The sequence below is a fragment of the Pimephales promelas genome, chromosome 16 (assembly GCF_988280905.1).
Source record: "Pimephales promelas chromosome 16, fPimPro1.hap1.1, whole genome shotgun sequence".
In the NCBI taxonomy this organism is placed as follows: domain Eukaryota; kingdom Metazoa; phylum Chordata; class Actinopteri; order Cypriniformes; family Leuciscidae; genus Pimephales; species Pimephales promelas.
The window spans coordinates 25408629-25429833 of record NC_142784.1 but is presented as its reverse complement, the minus strand read 5'-3'; the positions used below and the strand labels follow the sequence as shown (position 1 = coordinate 25429833).

Below are 21205 nucleotides of genomic sequence, written 5' to 3'. Positions count from 1 at the left end.
TTCTAGCATAAATGGCACCATGTCCTGAGGAATGACCCAGTTAACAAAACAAGGCATGCAATGGCCCAGCAAATGGTTATGATGGGACAGTAGGAGTTGTTTATTAAACCCTAATGAGGATAAGAACAGGAAGACGTTACTGAAGATTATGCAAAACACACAGAATTAGCACTTCATTTATAATGCGGTCCCTACCACACAGCCCACACAGTTAGAAGCAAGCTATTCATTATATGTGAAGCTAATAAGAGAATACATTTACTTCACTGTACAACTTTTTAACCTCAAAAATGGTCTGAAAAAAGCAGTCGAAGACTGTAAGACGCTGCACTAAACAAACAGCGCTCTGACTCAGAAAACAGTTAATGAAGATGTCAGTCTCGTCATCATTAACTATTAGTTGTTTAGTTCAGTTCTTTACACTCTGCTTACATTTTGTCTTGTAAATGCTGTTAATTCGGTTGTAGAATGTGGTTGTCACTCCCAGTGTTGTAGTCGAGACCACCTCACTCGAGTCCCAGAGACGGTCGAGTCCGAGTCGAGACCGAGACCAGTGAGGGTTGATTACCTAATTTACTTTTATTTACTTAGAGAAATCTTTTTTTTTTTTTTTTTTTTTTACTGAATTTACTTAGTTTAAAAAATATGATCAGTTTAGGGTAAAAAGGCCACATAGTAGGTGGTGTTAAAAGTAATTTTATTACAATTTGTCATGCGCAGTTGCGCACTAGAAAATCACCAATCACTGGGCGTGTCAATCAATTTAAAGAAATATTTTATTAACATACATTAATAATCATGAAAAATATTTTTAATTGAACTCGAGTGGACTCGGGAATAATTCAGAGTCCTAAAAAAAAAAATGTTCGAGTACGAGTCAATTCCGAGTCCAAATGGACACGAGTCCATGACGAGACCAATACCATTAAAATATGGTCTCGAGACCGAGTCCGAGTCTCGAGTACTACAACACTGGTCACTCCCATAAAGTACTGAGCTGTGTGTACAGAACAGGATTAAGCACTAAACGGTGACTTGACAAACGAATTTAGCTGCAGTGTGTGAAAACTTCTTTAAGATATTTAGTTTTTTTTTCAATGTGATTTGTAAATAAACAATTACACATTATAAATCCATTAATACATTTTACATAAGTAAAACAATGCTATTTGATAAAAAGACCCACTGTGGCCAAAAAGTCACACAAAAACTATTAGTATGGCAGACAGCAACAAAAAGACTGTACTGCAATAAATATTTCAAAAGGTTTTCCATAAGCAGGGAACAGATTCGTTGTTAAGGATGTGCAAAGTGGGCCCACATTAAACAAATCTCCATTGTAATTGGAGCATGCCTGCACTAGCATTGTAGCTCCAAGATGTACACAGTTCATTAACAAACAGCAGAATAATGCATGAGATTTTATAAAATATTCAGTTAAGAAGTTATGAAATGCCAAATATGATTAAATAAACAGAAAACGTGCACACAAGTTGCTGAAATTGTTATTTCAAGCAAGTGTGTGCTTAAAAGTTCCTCAAAATAAATAAATAAATGACTTGTAATGGCTAAACACTACATTACATCACTGCAACACCGCAAGACTTCTATCACGCCAACATCCAAGCTGTTCTCGGGCTTTAACGGGAGTAAATCACAGTAAAAAATAAAAACACTTGAAATATGTCAGTGCCAGCAACTTTAGTAAAGTTCTAGTTAGGCGGTAATGTGGTCTCATTAGTATGCAGCAAGGAGTGCGTTTCTGTACTCGGAGGTGTGAGTGAGACAAACAGCCTTTGGATGTGGGCCATTCACAGCCTAGTATGCCAAAGAGAGCGGCGATTCAGCCCTCATACGTTCAGAGCGTTAATGAGGGAGAGAGACAACGAGGGACAGACAAAGTTTCTCTGCATTAAGAAGCACCAGATGCTTGTTACATTACAAGTGAAGCAGTGAAGCCCAGCTGTGGCCCTGGCAAGCCTGACCAGAGCGCAAACCTCTCGTCTAAACTGCTGCCGCCCACTACGCAGGGTTCGTAAACAGGAAGTGATTCTCCAACAGGAACTACTGCCCTGCTTCTAATGCTGAGGGTTAGCCTGGTCACAGGTGGATGGAGGCCAAAGCAATAACATCAAACAGACAGAGACTCAGAGTGTACCTGCATGTGAATGCAAGGGTTCTGTTGTTTTGGTCTCTGTAATTCATATTACGAAACAAAACTTGTTTTGCAAACTGACCGTGCAAGTTAAATTTAAGATTAAATGTTTTTTTTTTTTTTTTTCAATAATCAATGCAGATTTATTTAAACAATCAAAATGCAAAATAATTAGATAGGGGAGGGAACATACAGGTACAATTGTCCCATTTTAGAAAAAAAAAATTGATTGTCTTTGTTATTTTATTAAATGTCCATTATTTAATAATAATATGAAATAATTACAATGTATTTACAATATTCTATCAAAAATTTATTATATATTAGATATAATAATCTAATCTTCACACAAATAATATATAATATTCGCTGACAAGTTTGTTTGTATGTTTTGTGTGTATGTGTGTCTATATATATATATATATATACACACACACTGTATATATGCATACATATGTTTGTCACACACAAACACATTATATAAACAAACTTTTGTTAGATGCAAATAATCATGATCGATTTGACAGCACTAATAATACTAATACACATCCATCTGTCCATCTATCATAGACACACACACACACACTCTATATATATTATTAAAAAAAGACATAATAATTGATAACATTTTATTTCAGTGTTCCACATTAGAGTTAGTTGGCATGTGCACATATGCCAACTAACTCTAATGTGGAACACTGAAATAAAATATAAAAAAAAACCAAACATAATAATTCATAACAATAAATATAACCGCAAAATTCACAAATTAAACAAATTACACTTTTTGTCAGGCAGAAACATGATTCTCCAGAGAGCATTTGCTGACTAAATGTCATCACAGTTGATTGTGATCAAAATTGCCCCTCTGTCTCCCCACTTTACACATATGGCTAAACCTTAAACAGCTTAAATGGCCAGCTCGAAGATTGCTATCGGCGTCTCACACCATCTTATGTTATACAAATATGGCATCAAGAATCCCATTTGAACAAGCCAAATGTTTTGTCCGTGCGCTTCGTGATCTGTCATGTAGCATGACTCACTGTTTATCATGCAGTGTAATTGATGGCACAGACTACATTCACATGTTTGGTGTCATTACAGCTCTGAGTCATCTGTTAAAATCAGTGTGCTTCATATTGGCGGCGAGGGTGAACACAGAGAAGGAGGGATGGAAGGAGAGACTGAGGGAGGGATGCTGGTTACCTGTGGTAGCTGCAGGCTCAGGCGAGGTTTTGAAGGTCAGGGTACCCGGCTTGGACTTGCCCTGCTGGTTCTCTGCCACCACAAACACATCATACTCCGTGTCCCATTCCAGACCGGTCAGCATTAGGTACTCGCTCACGTTGGGAAGACGGATCTCAGGCTTCCAGTCAGGGTCTTCCCTCTGTTTAATAGAAGCAGCCATGAAACGGTCACAAAGTTGCAAAAGCAAAATATTAAAGGTAATTCATTTATTTATTTTGAACACTCACAGGTTTGTATCTGACCAAATAATGGGTGATTGGTGACCCGCCATCGTCTTGTTTGGTCCATTTTACTTTGAGAGCATTGCCTTTGGAGTGCAGAGTTCCCTCGAGTATAGGAGGACTGGGTTCTCCTACAACAACAAACCAGTTACAATGACGTGAGAAAAAACAAAAAAAACACCATAGCTTAAAGGGATAGTTCACCTAAAACTAAAAATACTTAATTTACTCATCCTCATGTCGTTCCAAACCAATAAGACCAAAATCACCCACCAAATGGTCTGTGTATCAAGCAAGCTTCTGTTTACCATATTTGATGTGCTGTATTTATGTGCGTTGATCAATGTTTATATGTGAACAAAAACCTAAATTAAATCTGTTTGTCACATGAAGTGATTGTGTCTTCAGAACACTAGGAATTAAGAGCTTGATTCATATTGATTGGTTTTGCAATGTCTTTATGAACTTATTGAAGCATTCAAGATTTTGTGGAATGGACTTTAGATGGAGGGATGGATATCTTTCAGGTTTTAATAAGATTATATTTGTAAAAAAGAAAGAAAAAAAAGTCTAATGGGTTTGGAATGACATGAGGATGAGTAACGACATAAAACAGAATGTCCATTTTTGCATGAACTATTCCTTTAAAAAAGAAGAAATGGAAAAGGAGGGAAAATTTGGAACCAGGAAGCAAAATCAGCATTAATCATTGGTATTACATGTAGTGACAAGGCTGATCCATTTGCGATATTTGGCTATTTTGAGATTACCAGCACTGACCAATAACAATGTCAAAAATAACTCAATCCGTCTTGACAATTGCTATAAAAAAAAAAAAAAAAAAAAAAAAAAAAAAAATCGAACATCTTCCTATAGTTTAATTTCAGCCGTTTCGTTTCATGTGCAATTTCCCTGCCAGTAACAACCCCAAAAATAAATAATTAGGTACCTTATAGAATCCTCCATATGTTACATTTCGAAAACTCAGATAGTCGATCCAAAAATACAACTCACAATAACATTAATAATGCAATAATATTCTCAATAAATAAAATTCAGCTACAGTATTTATAATTAAACTATCAACAGATTAATCATTAAAATGGTTATAGTGACACTGCAAATTCATGTCATTAATGTTTGAGTCAGAAGTTGACACAGTATGAGGCTAACGTCAAAAAGTTGACATGCCACAGCTTTAAACTGTATTATGCATACTGTACATCAGCATTATTGGCCATCCAGGTCTGCAGACATCGATTCTGGCCAATGAAAAGCCAGTTGACCACTAATGTGTATTAAAAGGTGGCAATTTTCTAACTCTCATAAATCTCAGCCTCCTACATACCAATGATTCCGAGTAATAGAATAATATGACACATGGTGCTTGGCTGGGCCTCCTTAGATGAGTAAGCTGATATTTGGAGGTCACGGTGAACTGTGAACATCCCTATAGAGCATTCATGTGTATGAGCGCACTGTGAATTGGGAATATTTCAATAGTGCTGTTCACTGAGGCCTCTCCTTCACGGGCCATCATGATCCATTTCATTTTAATGACCAGCGAATGCTCGTTTGATTCACTACATTAGTTTGATGCCGCAGAGTGACGCGTAACAACATTGCAGGCGGAAGCCACGCGTGTTCATGGTCGATTGAAAAATGAAGGCATTTTACCCTCATTAAGGGACTAATTAGCTATTAGCCAGTACGAGTAAGACACTTTCCTTCGCACAACCTAACTTTTCAGGTCTTTTTTGTTAGTTCGATCAACTCTTCATTTTGTCTATGCTGTATCAATCAGTTACTTCACTTCTCCAATGGAGGAGGATACATATTTGCAGAGAAGTACGCCACACATCTAATTCTCTTTGGATCTTCTGCTACAAAGCACCACCATAACCCGCAAAAACTAAACGAGATGCGATAAAATGCAGTAATTAATCTTAATGTGTTACGAGGTAATAAAAGTGCACACATAAAATGGTAGAAGGACCACTAACTGGTGTGAGGAGTTGCAATCCCAAACTATCAGCTCAGTTAACACGCAGATATTCTACTCGACTGACAGTTTAAAGGGTCATCCATAAACACTCATGTCTTTAATAATGAAAGCGTAGCACTGCATGATTAATTCCATCCTCCTCAGCTATCGGTCCCTACAGGATACAGTTAATGAAATAATCATATACACAAGGGAGCAAACAGCAGTAAATTAAATAACTAAAAATAAAAGTTTTACAGGTTTGCAAATTCACTTTTAATGATTTTCTTGGGGGAATTCACCAATAATTAATTGAGCCGTTTATTTGCACATGCTGTCTGTGTTGTTTTAGCGCGGTGAAGGCATTATGAACACAGAGTAATGAGCAAATACGCCCTCAAATGACCCAATTTGAAGGCTGCTTCTGAATTTGAATTGGCCACACTCACAGGAAGTTGAATTAGAACGACAGGAACTGCAATTCAAAGATGGTGGGTTGGTTTGTGTTTTAATACCGTGGCTATTCACTTGGAGAGTAACAGGTTTATTAAATACTATAAAAAGGCAAAACCTATGGTAAAGCTACAGAAATGGTAAGTGAAAGAAATGCAACACAGATGATGTATTCCAGTAAAGAAAACATATACACAAACTAAGGTCAAATCGATTTTTAAGGCCTAAACACACAACAAGTTTGTCTCGACACACTTACCTTTCCTAAAAAAAATATATATAAAAAAATTGCTGTGCTATATTCTTTTAAATTAATTGAAATTCTGCATCCAGTTTGCTGCCTCAATCCAAATTTAGGAATCAAATTGGAATTTAAAAGGCATTGTCAATTCAATTAGAACTGACAATGTATCATGTCGCTTAATTTACACAGAAAGTATGGTTGAGCTTCTGTTTATCATATTGATGTGCTCTTAAGTATGTGTGTTCATGTTTATTTGGGAATAAAAGCCTAAATCCAATCTTGTTATAATGCAACCATGTCTTAACTTGGATCAAATGATTTAACTGCTCAATTCATATGGATTACTTTGACAGATTCTTTATGAGCTTTTTTGTCATTTTTGAGGATTTTCAATGAATGCATAAAGGTGAGAGCATATCAAAAATATCTATGTGTGTTCCAAAGATGAATATAAGTCTTATGAGGGTGCCAGAATTATGTGCGACATAATTAATGACAGACTATTAATTTATACAGTAGGTGATTTATCCCTAGTGAAAAAAACTATACCAAAATGTAATTAAAATACATTTATTTCATACTAATATTACTAAAAATCATTTAGTAAACACATTTACTGACATATTGCTTGAGACTCACTGATATAAATATTAAAATGAATTTTTATTTTGGAGTATTTTATTGCACAATGCACATTTCTTAATATATCACTGCTAGTAAGGATAGTATGATGTGATAATGTGTACCAACAGAATACTTGCAATAGTTCCACTTTAGCACAATCAAATATACTTAAGTATATCTTTAGTTGAACCCAAGATCTACTTCCGGATAATTAAAGCGCATGTGCAGTAGTATAAAATTAGTTGTTCCACACTTTAGCAGACTTTAAGAACAGCACATCAGTTTAGAATACCAAAAGTAAAATCGCAGGGTATTTCTTTTAAACGCATACAATATGTAAAAGTATTTGTAGTATGCTTAGCATTAAATAAATGCATTTAAAATACATTTTGGTATATTTATTTTTCACTAGATTTAAATATGCATGGCACTACTTCAGTGGATCACCTGGTTAAACTGGATTACAAATGGTTTGTGAATAAAAATAATGATTTGCCTCTTTTACTCATAAAAAGACAAGCAAAATGCAGCCCAACAGACTCCACACTCTTAGAAAAAAAGGTTTCATTGGGGTTTTACATATGAGGCATAGGGTTCTTTACTCAACTCCAAAGAACCCTTTATCCTAAAAAAGTTTCTAAAATGACAAGAAAGAACCCTTTTGGCACAAAGGTTCTTTATAGGCTATTATTCATTCATATATTTCATTATTCTGCAACATTTTGTAGTTGTAATTAAATTATTGTCTATTAAACTATTGTAGTAACTTAATCATGCTGATTTTTGGAGGAGAAAAAACTGAAATGGCACTCTTCGTGTGATATTGATTAACTACATAAACTACATTTCTAACCCCCATATCTTGAATTTTGTGATTATTCATAAATACATTTTAGGGTCTTGATGTTTGTCAATAATATGAAATATTTCATCCGGAAAGGACAAAACAAATGATAATGAATGAACCCAAAAGGTTCCATATAGAACCCTTATCTGTATAGAACCTTTTAGGGGTTCCAAATACGTAGCGCTGATAGAACCTTTTCTTCTAAGAGTGCAGTCATGAAAACATTGAAAAACCTATATAAATAATCAAGGTGTGTATGCTAAATAAGTAACTGTGCTACGAAAAGAAAGTCGCAAGAGTTTTCTGTACACACAAATATGAAATTTACATGGAGGTAAAAACAAGCAGAACATCAAAGGACATAGTTTGGAGAGGAGCGGAGGAGCCCTGTAAAAGATTCAAAGGTGTGTTGAAAGGAAATGTGGTACTGTGAAACATGCTTGAAACTGAAGAATAAATAAACCATTGAAATCAACCACTTGCAGCATCTACTGCAGCATTTTTAGGGATTTCTTAATTTGGATATAATTGTACACCGGCAGCAGCATATCCAAAGCAGCAAACGATGAAAGGACGTCAGTGTAGAGCATTTGTAAACTCGCTGCTTGTCAAAATGTTTAGACTGAACATAAAAGACTGAGATTGTCGTACCCAGCGATCACCCCGGGGAAATGTTTTTCAGCTCCAGAGCTTTTGATGTCATTTCCATGGTTGGCAGGACACGGCATCAACTTTTCTTTTTCTTTTTTTTCTTATTCCATATTCACCATGGAAGATAATTTTGTGCAGTCAGAGAGCGCGGTGGTTGCTCAAGGGTAACAGTTTCAGTTAAAAATTGGGAATGGATGAATTTTCATGACCTGTCTGAGGGGATTTAATTCTAGAAATGTGACAGGAGTGAGTTATAATGGCTGGTTATGGATGAATGCAGTGATCCTGATGTGAGTGTGGGGATAATCCTGTACATGAGAGGATGAAGCTAGGCCAGAGTGTTTACCTTCTGCTCATCAGTGTGGATGACATCACCAGCACCATGCAAGCCACATGACACAGTCACATCATATGCACGCACATGATTGGTTGAAAGGAAATTGGAAGAGGTTGCATGGAAGATACAAAAATACAGACACAAATGTAACTATGTAAAAAAACAAAGTCAAGGGTTAGAACAAACTGCAGAGAAACATAAAACCAAGCAACTTAAAATGGTTTTAAATCACAAAGACTACAACATTGAGCACAGATGCAGAAACACACTGAGCAGGATTTCCTCTGAGAGATTGAGCATATGGTCTGCATTTAAACAACTGAAAAGCTAAAACTATATATATATATATATTACATATTCTAAAGATAATGACGTACTTGCTTATACAAAACATGCGACATAAGGGTGTTCTGCTATGTGGCTCTTTTATTGTTCCTATTGTTTCTAAAATCTTATTGCTTATTAAAGTAATAACACTCTTTTTGCAACATGATTTGATGAATTATACATGTGCTCAGCAAAAACGTGTTCAAATTCTTCACGTGCAACTGTGATAGTGATGCTTGCTTAGAAAACACAACTAAAAAGTTGTCAAATCATATTTCTCAATGAAAAACAGAGGAAACGCTGAAGTATTCATATAATACTGGGGGATCGTGCATTAGTTTTTGGACAAACAAAGCATGTGATACATTAAGCACCTAACAACATTTTAAGAACGTGTACTACTAATTGGATTTACTGTGTGCTGCCTAGAGATAAAGACATGTTGAGAAATATATGAAGCCACAAAACCACATGATAATGCAATATAACTCTTTGTATTACATACAGAAGGATCTTTATGGTTTCTGTTTTAATATAATACAATAATAATGAAGAGCATCATTCAGCTGCATAACAAACCTGTGTCCTCAGTATGAAAATGAAAAATCCCATCTAGGGAGCATATGAAAAAAAAGAAAATGTTCACTTTTATTTAGTTTGATAACTGTAATTGAGGAAACAACTAGCATATTAACTTAAAGACCCCATTAAAACAGATGACGAGTCAAGTTTTCTTTAATGCCTTCACAGTTTACAACAGTCATGTCAGTTTGATACTTGGGAGGGACATTCTCATTCTAAAGAGCATTTGACTGGACAAAAATGTATATATATATTAGGGCTGTGAAATGATTAATCGCAATTAATCGCATCCAAAATAAAAGTTTGTGTTTACATAATATATGTGGGTGCACTGTGTATAATTATTTTAGATTTTTATATAAATACACACACATGCTTGTATATATATTTAAGAAATATTTTCATGTATATACTGTATAAAGATTTATATATAATTTATATTAAATATAAATATTTTATATATAAATAATATTTTTTTCTTAAATATACATGCATGTGTGTGTATTTATATATATATACAAAATAATTATACACAGTGCACCCATATATATTATGTAAACACAACCTTTTATTTTGGATGCGATTAATCGCAATTAATCGTTTGACAGCCCTAATATATATATATATATATATATATGTTCATTTGCTCAGGGTCTACAATACCATACATGGACTTAAAGCCACTCAACTCTCATTTTGATTTCAAGGGGTCTTTAAATCCTACATCCACTAGAAATTCTATTAACAAATAATAAAATGTAAAAAAATAGAAATGAATGAATATGATGATCACAATGATCACAGGGTAAACACTTACTTGTGATAGAATAACCTAAAGGATTCCGTAGGAAGAAACAAAACAAAAACACAAATGGGAAACAAAATAGGGGAAAATCACATAAAATGACAGGATGAAAAAAAAGAGAAGTCTGAAAATGTCAAAGGGTAAAAGCCGGTAACAAGATCAGACAGAAATACTCTCTCATCACTCATACATTACCTGATATAGAGTCATTACTCTCTCACGCTAAATGGGTTTTGTTTCATGTACTGACAGGAAATAAATCCTAGTGTACAATGTGTTGAGTGCGTTATGTGGTCACGGCATTTCTGGAAGTCCAAAACATCCTGATGATCACACAAACAACCACCAGGAGGAGTAAGAGCGTAGATGTGAGTGGTGTGTGAATGTGATGAGAATATCAACACAAATCATAGAAATATTCATGTAGTGTGCGTTATGATTGATTTTTATTGATGTTTTGTGGAATGATAGCAGAATTTTATGTCCTGAGAGTGAAGATGATGTCCTGTCAGATTTCTAATAGATGAATAAATCATTGATGTAAGAAATCATTTATGTAAGGTGTGGCCAGTATATGAGTATATATAAAGCAGCAGTAAAACTGCCAAGCATATAATATTTGTAATACATATTATGATTTGCAAATGCATCACGACCATTAACCAATGTTCTCAATGTGCTGAATTACAAATCTTACATTATTTTTAGTCTTCTGTGATCTTTATTTCTATCCACCGGAAGTCATAATATGCTATTTTTAAAAATGTTCAATTTTTTTTTTCATGTCAAAAATAATAGAAATGTGCTAGTTACATCACTAAGCTTCGACCTATAAATGATTCAAAATAACCACCTGGATTCTCTTGATGAATAATAACCTGTATATGGTGCAAAACAATGGATAGAAAAGTGGGAACAGTTTATTGGTTGTCAAAAAGAGGCAGATATATTAAACCACCCAGGTATCGCCTGGTAAAGGTTGTCCTTCAAAACTCAGAGAGACGCCACAGAGAGGCTAACAATTACTCTGTTGTTATCTGAAGCGAACTCTGTCGCTCCTTCAGAGTAAAGGTGAGCCAGTCAACCATATCAAGAGCTCAAAACACTGTCCTGTATGGGAGGCAGGCACACAAAAGAAGGCATTGCTCGAATGGATGTCCCATGCTGTGCTCCATTGGATTTGTAATTCAGTAAAATGAGAGAATTGTTCAAGGGACTGCAAATGTTAATATTCAAACTACTTAAATCATTAGGGCCTAGTCTTTAGCACCATGAGCACAGGCTGTATCTTTTAGCAACTGCGTCAGCCAAAGACTTCACACTAGCTAGTTGATAAGGTGTGTGGGCCGTCACGCCATGCTGCACTGCTGTTGTGCTCCTGACAGAGAGAGAGAGAGAGAGAGAAGCGTGATACTCACGGACTTGCTCGGTTTTGAAGACCAATGACTGGCTGCTGTCGCCTTCGCCCTTGCCGTTGATGGCAGACATCTTGACTTCGTAATCGTTTTCGGGTTTAAGGCCGGTGACTGTGACTGAATTCAATCCTGTTGGGAAGCAATGAGAAGCAGATTTAATCAAAAACCCATTAATTAGTTCATAAACAACAGCATGCAAGTTAAATGACATTAAATAGCATGGTGGTTAAAACAAACTTAAAAGGATATTTAATTTAAGAATGAAAAGTCTGTCCTAATTTACTCACCCTCATGTCATTCAAAACCTGTATGAATGACTTTCTTTGAGGAAAAGAAGATATTTAGAAAATTTTTGGAAACCAAATAGTTACCATTGACTTCCATTGTAAAAACACATTTACATTCAAAATAAATATCTTCTATGTTACACAGAAAAAATAAAGTCACACAGGTTTGGAATGACATGAGGGTGACATTTGATCACAATTTTCATTTTTGTTGATCTATCCCTTTAATATATTATGGTCGACATTATTACAACTGGAGCATTCATGAAACATGAGCAGAACACATTTGTATGTAAAACCATTTGGTTTCCTTACAGTATCCTTGTTACAGTGTAAATAACTGTAAAAAATAAATCACTATGAAATTAATTAACTACATGTACTTACTATAGGGGTAAAGAATAGGATTAGGGTTTGGTTTAGGGTTAGTTGAATGTAATTTTGCATAATTTATTGTTACTACTATTATAAGTATATGCAACGTCTAACAAGGACAGTGCTAGGTTTCCATCCACCTATTCTTATGCACATTTTGGGATATTGCATAAATTCTGTATGGAAATGACAAAAATTAGCATCAATTCTAAAAATGTGCATAAAAAAAAACATATGCAATAAATTGAGGCAGATATATTTGTTTTTATCCAATAAGACTACATGCGTGTGTGTCCACCATGACGGAAACTCATTTACCAAAATAAATCCTTCAATACGCAACACAAAACTTACGTGACTTTGCCTCAACAATGGATGTGATTGGATGATTCTGCAATGCCTGAGCCACAGTCTGTCATCAAAATGATTTGGTAAAAATTGCCTCCCAGAAGCGTCTCACAAGATTGCATTCCCAAACACCAGGCATAACAACGCAAGATAGCATGACAGCGTTTGTTGTGTTTCATCTATTCGCTATGAGATGCCAAAAAAAGAGCAACAATGGCTTCCACGATTGCAGCATTTCTATTAAAGATATTTTGAGTCAATTTCATTTGGAAGTGATGATTTTGTTCTCTTGAACACAGCTTTATTCACATATGTTTTGTGCAATTTTCCAAATTTACCCATAAGTTAAACATAGCTACTGTAAAATAAAGTGTTACCAACCATTCTATTATTCATTCTTTCATTCATAAGATTTGTTGATTTTCTGCTTGTGTTTCATGAATAAACCCCATTACAAGCAAACATAATTCATTGCAACAGAAATAACAGATTCTGTCAACAAGTTCTTGAAATAATTGTATAAACACTGAACACTTTTATAGCAAGTAAATTTTCCCCTTCAATCCAGTTATAATGTCAAGGTTCTGGCACCCAAAAAATTCAATTTAGTTTATGATCAAGTAATGGTTGCTGAAAATACTTTCCAAAAAGGGCCTTTAATGTGATTTTTAAAATAAGTGGTCAGTGCTGTTTTCCACCATATAAATCCACTATTAAATTATACAAACCAATCAGTAGTGTTGATATTCCATATAATACAGATGGCTAACTGCTTCAGTTCATGTGACAGACTTACCGTCTTTCACCTCATAGACTCGCTGCACCCATTTCCCTCGACCCACCGCTCTCCACTCGGCTCGGTACTTGAGCACAGGAACTCCGCCAGTGGACACGGGCTCTTCGAAAAGCACCTGAGCCGTGCTGGAGTACGGTAGCACTTGAGTGATGGACGGCGCCGAGGGCACATCTGCACCACAAGATAACACGGTTACACAAGAAAACACTGAGCTATTGTTTTGCACTTTACTGAACAAAGGCTAGAATTGCAGGTAATTCCAAATTTCAAAAAGCATCAAAACACTCAATGTCAATGTGATATTCTACCGCCATAAATGACTATATTGTGTACATTTTGAGATCAATACAGAGAAACAGACCAGCTGGTATCATGATGAACTCTCTGGATTCGGTCCCGATCTCATTGGAGGCAGTACAGTTGTAGTTGCCAAAGTCGCTCTGAGACTCTGGACTGACCTGGGACAGATCAAGTGAATGCATTAACCTCTAGTCTCATCATTTATCTTTTAAACGTGCATTTTACCACTGTCGTTGCATTAGATGTTTATTTACACCTGCCGGTTTGCTCACTGTGTTAAAATATTGATGAGACACATAGGCTGCAGTAGTTGGTAACACTACAGCAACCCTATCTCATCCTGGATAAAGCTTAGAAAACAGGCCCAGATCACATTTCACCCCAAAACCAAAATAAAAACAGGTATAATATTGCAAACACAGAAAATTTAGCTTGCTTTTAAAACCATTAAGAATGTAGATAATAAATGAATCATTATATTTGAAGAAATGTTTTGAGTGAACCTGAGAATGTCATTCAGTTCCAATAGTAGAATTAATATTATTTACATTCAAGACAAAGAGCAAAACATTGATAATAACCATTGTGGTTGTGAATGTGTATGCAACAAATCAGTTGAGAGAATTATTCAAGTACTGTAACTGACAAAACACACACAATTTGGCATAATAATGTAGCCTGCAAAAAAAGTCACTAGGCAAATCAGTGTATAAATCAAAACAAATCTGTTTTGTAAAAAAGTGATGAATAGATGAATTGAGACAATGAAAAAAAATCTTCATAGTCCAAAGTAATATAAATAATATAAATATAAATAATAAATAAATAAATAATATAAAAATATAATTATAATATAATATATGTGGGTGGTGATGGCGCAGTGGATAAGACAAGCAGGTTTGAATCAACTGTTCGAATCAGACACCAATGTGTCCCTGAGCAAGACACTTAACCCCTAGTTGCTCAAGTGTCAGATAATATAATATAATATAATATAATATAATATAATATAATATAATATAATATAATATAATATAATATAATATAATATAATATAATATAATATTTCTTTCTTTTGATTCAGGGGTGAAATATCCACACATTACATGTTCATTGTCCAGTTTTGTTAGATTCGCCCTCTGGGTTCATGTGTAGAGTGTTTGGAATGATTATGTTCTTAGGAAGGCGTCTGTGTGGGCCGTACCTCCAGGTAGCTGGCGGAAGGCCTGTTGTAGATCTTGATATTGGAGGTGTTAGCGTTAGGCAGCTGGAGGCCGTCTCTCAGCCACGTAATAGACACATCGCTGGGGTGAGCCAGCACTTCACAGCTGATGTTGGCCGGGTTACCCTCCCACGTGTACACAGCTACTGGTCCCAAGATTTTTGGGGAGTCTGTGATGAAAGGCAAAGCATATAGAACTGAAAAACAAACAAACCTACTGGTAGCGCTGGCCCATTATATCTACCGCCCGTCTCCATCCGCTAAGATAGAACAAAGCCTGCATTCTCATTATCTTTGAAGCCTTAATTCTGAGGATAAGGTGGTAAAAGATCAAACCGTCCATGGCTTAAACATAGAGCTGAGAGCTGAGTGCTGAAAACACAGCGCTTTGTGATGTTGAACACATCTGTTCGTGGCAGTACATAAAAGCCAATCACGCTTCACTAGCTTTAAAGAGGCCCCTCCTCCAAGCATTGTCCCTGAATAGCACACTGGGGGCCGACTGCAGGCTCCCGTGACGTATGTGGTCGGGCCCGCGTTCCCTCACAGACTGTGTGTGAAATAACTGCCAGCCCGCTGAGATAGTGTTCTCACATTCATCAGAGCTTCAGATGTCATTAGTCCCATTACAGCAATACACGGCTGGTACAAATGCACAAAACATGCGAAAAGGGAGGCTTGTATTTTCACAGCATACGCCGCCGCTAATTCGAAAACAAATACAAACAGGCGCAGTGGGGGGAGTACAATGAGAGAGAAATGGGAGGTAAGGCTTTGCTTGCTATTGATTGCAATTAATAACACTGAGAAAAGGAGAGTGCTTTGTTTTGATGTTACAGCAAAATATGATTTGTAAAAACAAGTTAATTAGAGCTTCTTTGGTCTGGAGATGCTATATATAGTAGCATGTACTATGACTAAATCTACAAACAATTTCATTTGAGAAAAACAAAAAATGCCTGTTAGGTTTTTTTTGTTTTTTTTTTGATTCACTACAAATATACACTCACCTAAATGATTATTAGGAACACCTGTTCAATTTCTCATTAATGCAATTTGATATCTAATCAACCAATCACATGTCAGTTGCTTCAATGCATTTAGGGGTGTGGTCCTGGTCAAGACAATCTCCTGAACTCCAAACTGAATGTCAGAATGGGAAAGAAAGGTGATTTAAGCAATTTTGAGTGTGGCATGGTTGTTGGCTGGTCTGAGTATTTCACAATCTGCTCAGTTACTGGGATTTTCATGCAAAACCATTTCTAGGGTTTACAAAGAATGGTGTGAAAAGAGAAAAAACATCCAGTATGCGGCAGTCCTGTGGGCGGAAATGCCTTGTTGATGCTAGAGGTCAGAGGAGAATGGGCCGACTGATTCAAGCTGATAGAAGAGCAACTGACTGAAATAACCACTCTTTACAACCGAGGTGTGCAGCAAAGCATTTGTAGAGTCCCAACACACACAACCTTGAGGCGGATGGGCTACAACAGCAGAAGACCCCACCGGGTACCACTCATCTCCACTACAAATAGGAAAAAGAGGCTACAATTTGCAAATTACAAATTGGACAGTTGAAGACTGGAAAAATGTTGCCTGGTCTGATGAGTCTCGATTTCTGTTGAGACATTCAGATGGTAGAGTCAGAATTTGGCATAAACAGAATGAGAACATGGATCCATCATGCCTTGTTACCACTGTGCAGGTTGGTGGTGGTGGTGTAATGGTGTGGGGAATGTTTTCTTTGCACACTTTAGGCCCCTTAGTGCCAATTTGGCACCGTTTAAATGCCACAGCCTACCTGAGCATTGTTTCTGACCATGTCCATCCCTTTATGGCCACCATGTACCCATCCTCTGAGGGCTACTTCCAGTAGGACAATGCACCATGTCACCAAGCTTGAATCATTTTAAATTGGTTTTTTGAACATGACAATGAGTTCGCTGTACTAAAATGGCCCCACAGTCACCATATCTTAACCCAATACAGCATCTTTGGGATGTGGTGGAATAGGAGCTTTGTCCCCTCTATGTGCATCCCACAAATCTCCATCAACTGCAAGATGCTATCCAATCAATATGGGCCAACATTTCTAAATAATGCTTTCAGCACCTTGTTGAATCAATGCCACGTAGAATTAAAGTAGTTCTGAAGGCGAACGGGGGTCAAACACAGTATTAGTATGGTGTTCCTAATAATCCTTTAGATGAGTGTATGCATAGTACTGTATGTCCTGATTTGACCAAACTTCGTGCACTAACAGCCTTGTTTTTATTCAAATGAAATATGCTATCTACTCTGACACCATTGTCCTAACCAAGCTTAACTCAACAACAACAACAACAAATAAATAAATAAATTCAGTTTTTTTTCCATGTAAATCCTAACCATTATTTTACTAACCAGTCTTAATGAGCAACAGGACAAAATGTATTGGGATAATTTATTAATTAGTTTATTTGATAGGGACCATGCATATTCATGAACATTGTTGTATGATAATACACCATGTAAATATGCCAGAATTAGTAAAAAGATATTACTTTTTATCAGCAGTCCCTAAAATAACATCAATATTAGTTTAGATAATTTATTAGGGATGCACAATATATTGATAACATATTTATCAAATATGATGTTAAAGATTTATTCTTTTATACGGTATTATATTACATATGGGCTGATATTGGATATTTAATTGTATATGCTTTTTTCTTTTGATTTTTGACCATAACATCAAAAAATATTGCCATCTGCAAGAATTTTAATATGCATGCACATCCCTAATATTCCTTTAAGTTATGATTTAAAAGTTCTCCTAGTGGTATTAACAATAAAACAATTATTCGATCAATCATTTTAATGACAATATTGAAAAATTGACATTCCTAGATGTCATGTAGAATGTGGGCACACAAAGCCTTGCCCTTGGTGAGAACACAGCGTGATTTAAGGCCGTTTTCATATCATGCGTGTCCTGTGGTGGGGGAGGGGGTGGCTGTAGTTTTGATGCATTAACTATCATACTATGCTCTCTGGACTGCAGCCGAGCAGCAGTGCTGCTGTGAATTAAACATATGCCTCTGAGGCATATCAGTGTGGTATCCAACAGTACGTGTGAGTGATAGAAGCTAATGAGGCTACAGATATTATAGACTCACAGCGCACTTCCAGATACACGGGCTGCGACGTCTCTCCGATGGCGTTGCGGGCGGTGCAGAGATACTCGCCGGCGTCTGTGTATTGAGCGTACTTCAGCGTGAGAGAAGACACGCGGGCGTCACTGCGGACCAACACTTCACCATCAGGACTCTGAACACAGGGACAAGGAGGGAAAATTCACTGAAAAATTCATACTTCCTTCAGCCATTAAAATAATAGTTTTCCCCTCAAAAAAAAATTCTGTCATCGGTTACTCACCCTCATGTTATTCTAAACTTGCATGGCTTTCTTTATTTCCAGCACCACAGGCTGTCAAAGTCCCCCTTCCCCCCAAAAAAAGCACCATAAAAGTGGTTTTATGGCTTCAAAAGAACGGTGCAAGACATATATGAACCATTTTTGGGTTCTTTTATGGTGCTTTTATACTTTACATTTTTTGAGCTTTTAGTCATTTTACACAGAAAAGCAACTAGTATTTCATTTTCACAAGAATGAAATAAAGTCAGATGAATAAATGATGACAGAATGTTAATTATGGGTTAACTATTCCTTTAAATTAATGAACATGTTTGCTATTGCTATAGTTTGAAAGTCTTAAATCTATTTCTATATATTCCCTTTATAAACGGTCTCAGAGAAAATCTTAATTTTTAAGTATGTAAGCACAGAAACATATAAGAGAAGCAAACCTGGTAGGTGGTTTGCCGAACGGCAGACATAAATAAGAGGCTTTTATGTGCCGAGTCTTTGGAGAGATGTGAGGGGGGAACATAAATAATGCAGACATAAGGTAGGGGAAGCCATTTCTTCAGCACTGTTACTTCATCAAAAGCTACGTCACATGATCTCAGCTGGCTTGGACCATTTTACAACGTCCCAATGCTCATTTTAAAGACAAGCATAGATCTTAACAAGCCACACTTGCATTTTCTTTTAGCTTACTGTTCCACTTAACCTTGTGGATCTTATGAAGATGAGTGGGATCTACAGTATAACCAACGTTTCCTCAATGACTGAGAAATTTGCATATAGGTGTCAAACACATGAATACACCCTGTGGAGGAGACTAATCTTGCCCATGGGATGGTTTGAGAAAAGAAAGAGAAGAATATTGTACAATTTTGCTTTATACATTTATTAACAATTTTACAAATCTAAGATGTTTAGATATATTTACTGGTAAACGGAAAAGTACAGATTATATACAGTACATCACTGTTCAAAAGTCTGGGCTCTGTAGGTGTATCTTAAAAAAATAAAAAATAAAAAATATAAAACCTAAAATGGTAATATTGTGACTTTTTATTGTGAATATTTTTGTGTGTGAATATTTCTATTTTAATATTTTAAAATTAAACATATTCCTGAGATGGCAAAGCTGAATTTCAGTGTTACATGATCTTTCAGAAATCAATCAATCATTCTAATATGCCAATATGCTGCACAAGAAACATTTCTTAATAATAGAAAATCATTTTTAGAATAGTTTTTGTATATTGATCACTGTAGGGCAAAAATAATTATATTCTTTCAATTAATCACCGACCCCAAAATTGTTGTAAACATTACATTATATTGCACAATATTTGAATAGCTGGAACAAATCACTTCTTCATTCCAATAATCACTTATATTTATATATATGCATATATATATATATATATATATATACATATATATATACATATATATAAGTGATTATTGGAATGAAGAAGTGACTTGTTCCAGCTATTCAAATATTGTGCAGTAAAGAGAAAAACTATTTGCTGTGCATTAAACTGAATACTTGGGCTGAACAGATCTCAGAATGGGTGGAATGAAATCACTTTCTCTTTCAAACATTTACACACATACACACACACGACGGTAATGAGGACAGGAAATGCATTGAAGTTTCGAAGACTTCATCAAGCACAAAATTAGTATTCCTCGCTTCACTTGGAACTGAAAAAAAAGAAACTCCTCTCTACATTTCTGGTCATTCGCTGCCCCTCGCACAAACTTTGCTATGAATGAACTCGGGAGAAGCACCGTGTCAGAGACAATAATTATGCCGGTGTTGTCCCGGGACTGAGTCACGCTTACATAATGCTGTGGCTTTTCCTCCAAAAACCATCCAACAGCCACCCAGCAGAGCTGACTGAGCTAATTGAATAACCTCCTAATGGGAGTGCTGAACCCCGTCCTGCCCACTTCCGGCCTTCTCTCCCACAGTTTTCCCAGTCTGCTGCGGTTAAAATGGCCAGACCGGGACCCAATGTGCCATGGGACGTGCTCTCATCACTGGACTCTGGTTACTGTGCGTTACTGGGGTCAGATCACGACCTGTATCTTTGAATCTCTATGGCAAACAGCTATAGATTTCAATCAGCACATTCAACTGACTTTATCTTCGAAGATAAAGCTCTATTTATTCATTTGCAACGTGAGAATGCTATATCATTAAAGTTTTAGAACCATAGTTTTCAGCAGAAAGGTCTTTTTAATAATGCATGCCAGCCTTCTGCAAAGCTTGGATGGAGGTGGTTTGCTCAAATGTCTATTTTTGTCACGGGGGGAAAGGAAACGTCTCGGTGCGAACAACAACAAAAAGCATTTTGTGCAACATTAAATACTTAAAGGAAAAATACATCAAATCATAATAACATATTTTTTGGGGGAAAGGAAAAACATGATTAGACAATATAATGTTTTTTTTTGTTTTTTTTCTAAATATGAAACCTTAAGAATGCAGCCGTCATGATTATGATGGCATAATGTAATAAAACAATGTCATAATGACTTGACTAAATGGAAAAAAGAGCATGCACTGAATAGAAAGT

The 21205-nt window shown here is 36.0% G+C and overlaps 1 protein-coding gene across 9 annotated transcripts in view; it reads right to left on the bottom strand.

Moving 5' to 3' along the window:
* Nucleotides 1-21205, bottom strand: part of ncam1b (neural cell adhesion molecule 1b) — a 103413-nt gene that overhangs the window by 10224 nt on the left and 71984 nt on the right. For 5 of the 9 annotated variants that reach the window (XM_089121310.1, XM_089121308.1, XM_089121311.1 and 2 more), the window contains 9 exons: nucleotides 18383-18533; nucleotides 15207-15394; nucleotides 14064-14160; nucleotides 13703-13873; nucleotides 11900-12025; nucleotides 10494-10508; nucleotides 9674-9706; nucleotides 3634-3758; nucleotides 3365-3545 (listed from right to left, as the gene is read on the bottom strand). In XM_089121310.1, the coding sequence (XP_088977436.1) occupies nucleotides 3365-3545; nucleotides 3634-3758; nucleotides 9674-9706; nucleotides 10494-10508; nucleotides 11900-12025; nucleotides 13703-13873; nucleotides 14064-14160; nucleotides 15207-15394; nucleotides 18383-18533 (1087 nt within the window). The remainder of the gene's footprint in view (nucleotides 1-3364; nucleotides 3546-3633; nucleotides 3759-9673; nucleotides 9707-10493; nucleotides 10509-11899; nucleotides 12026-13702; nucleotides 13874-14063; nucleotides 14161-15206; nucleotides 15395-18382; nucleotides 18534-21205) is intronic. The other 4 variants (XM_039670763.2, XM_039670770.2, XM_039670774.2 and 1 more) reach the window with 2 other exon arrangements.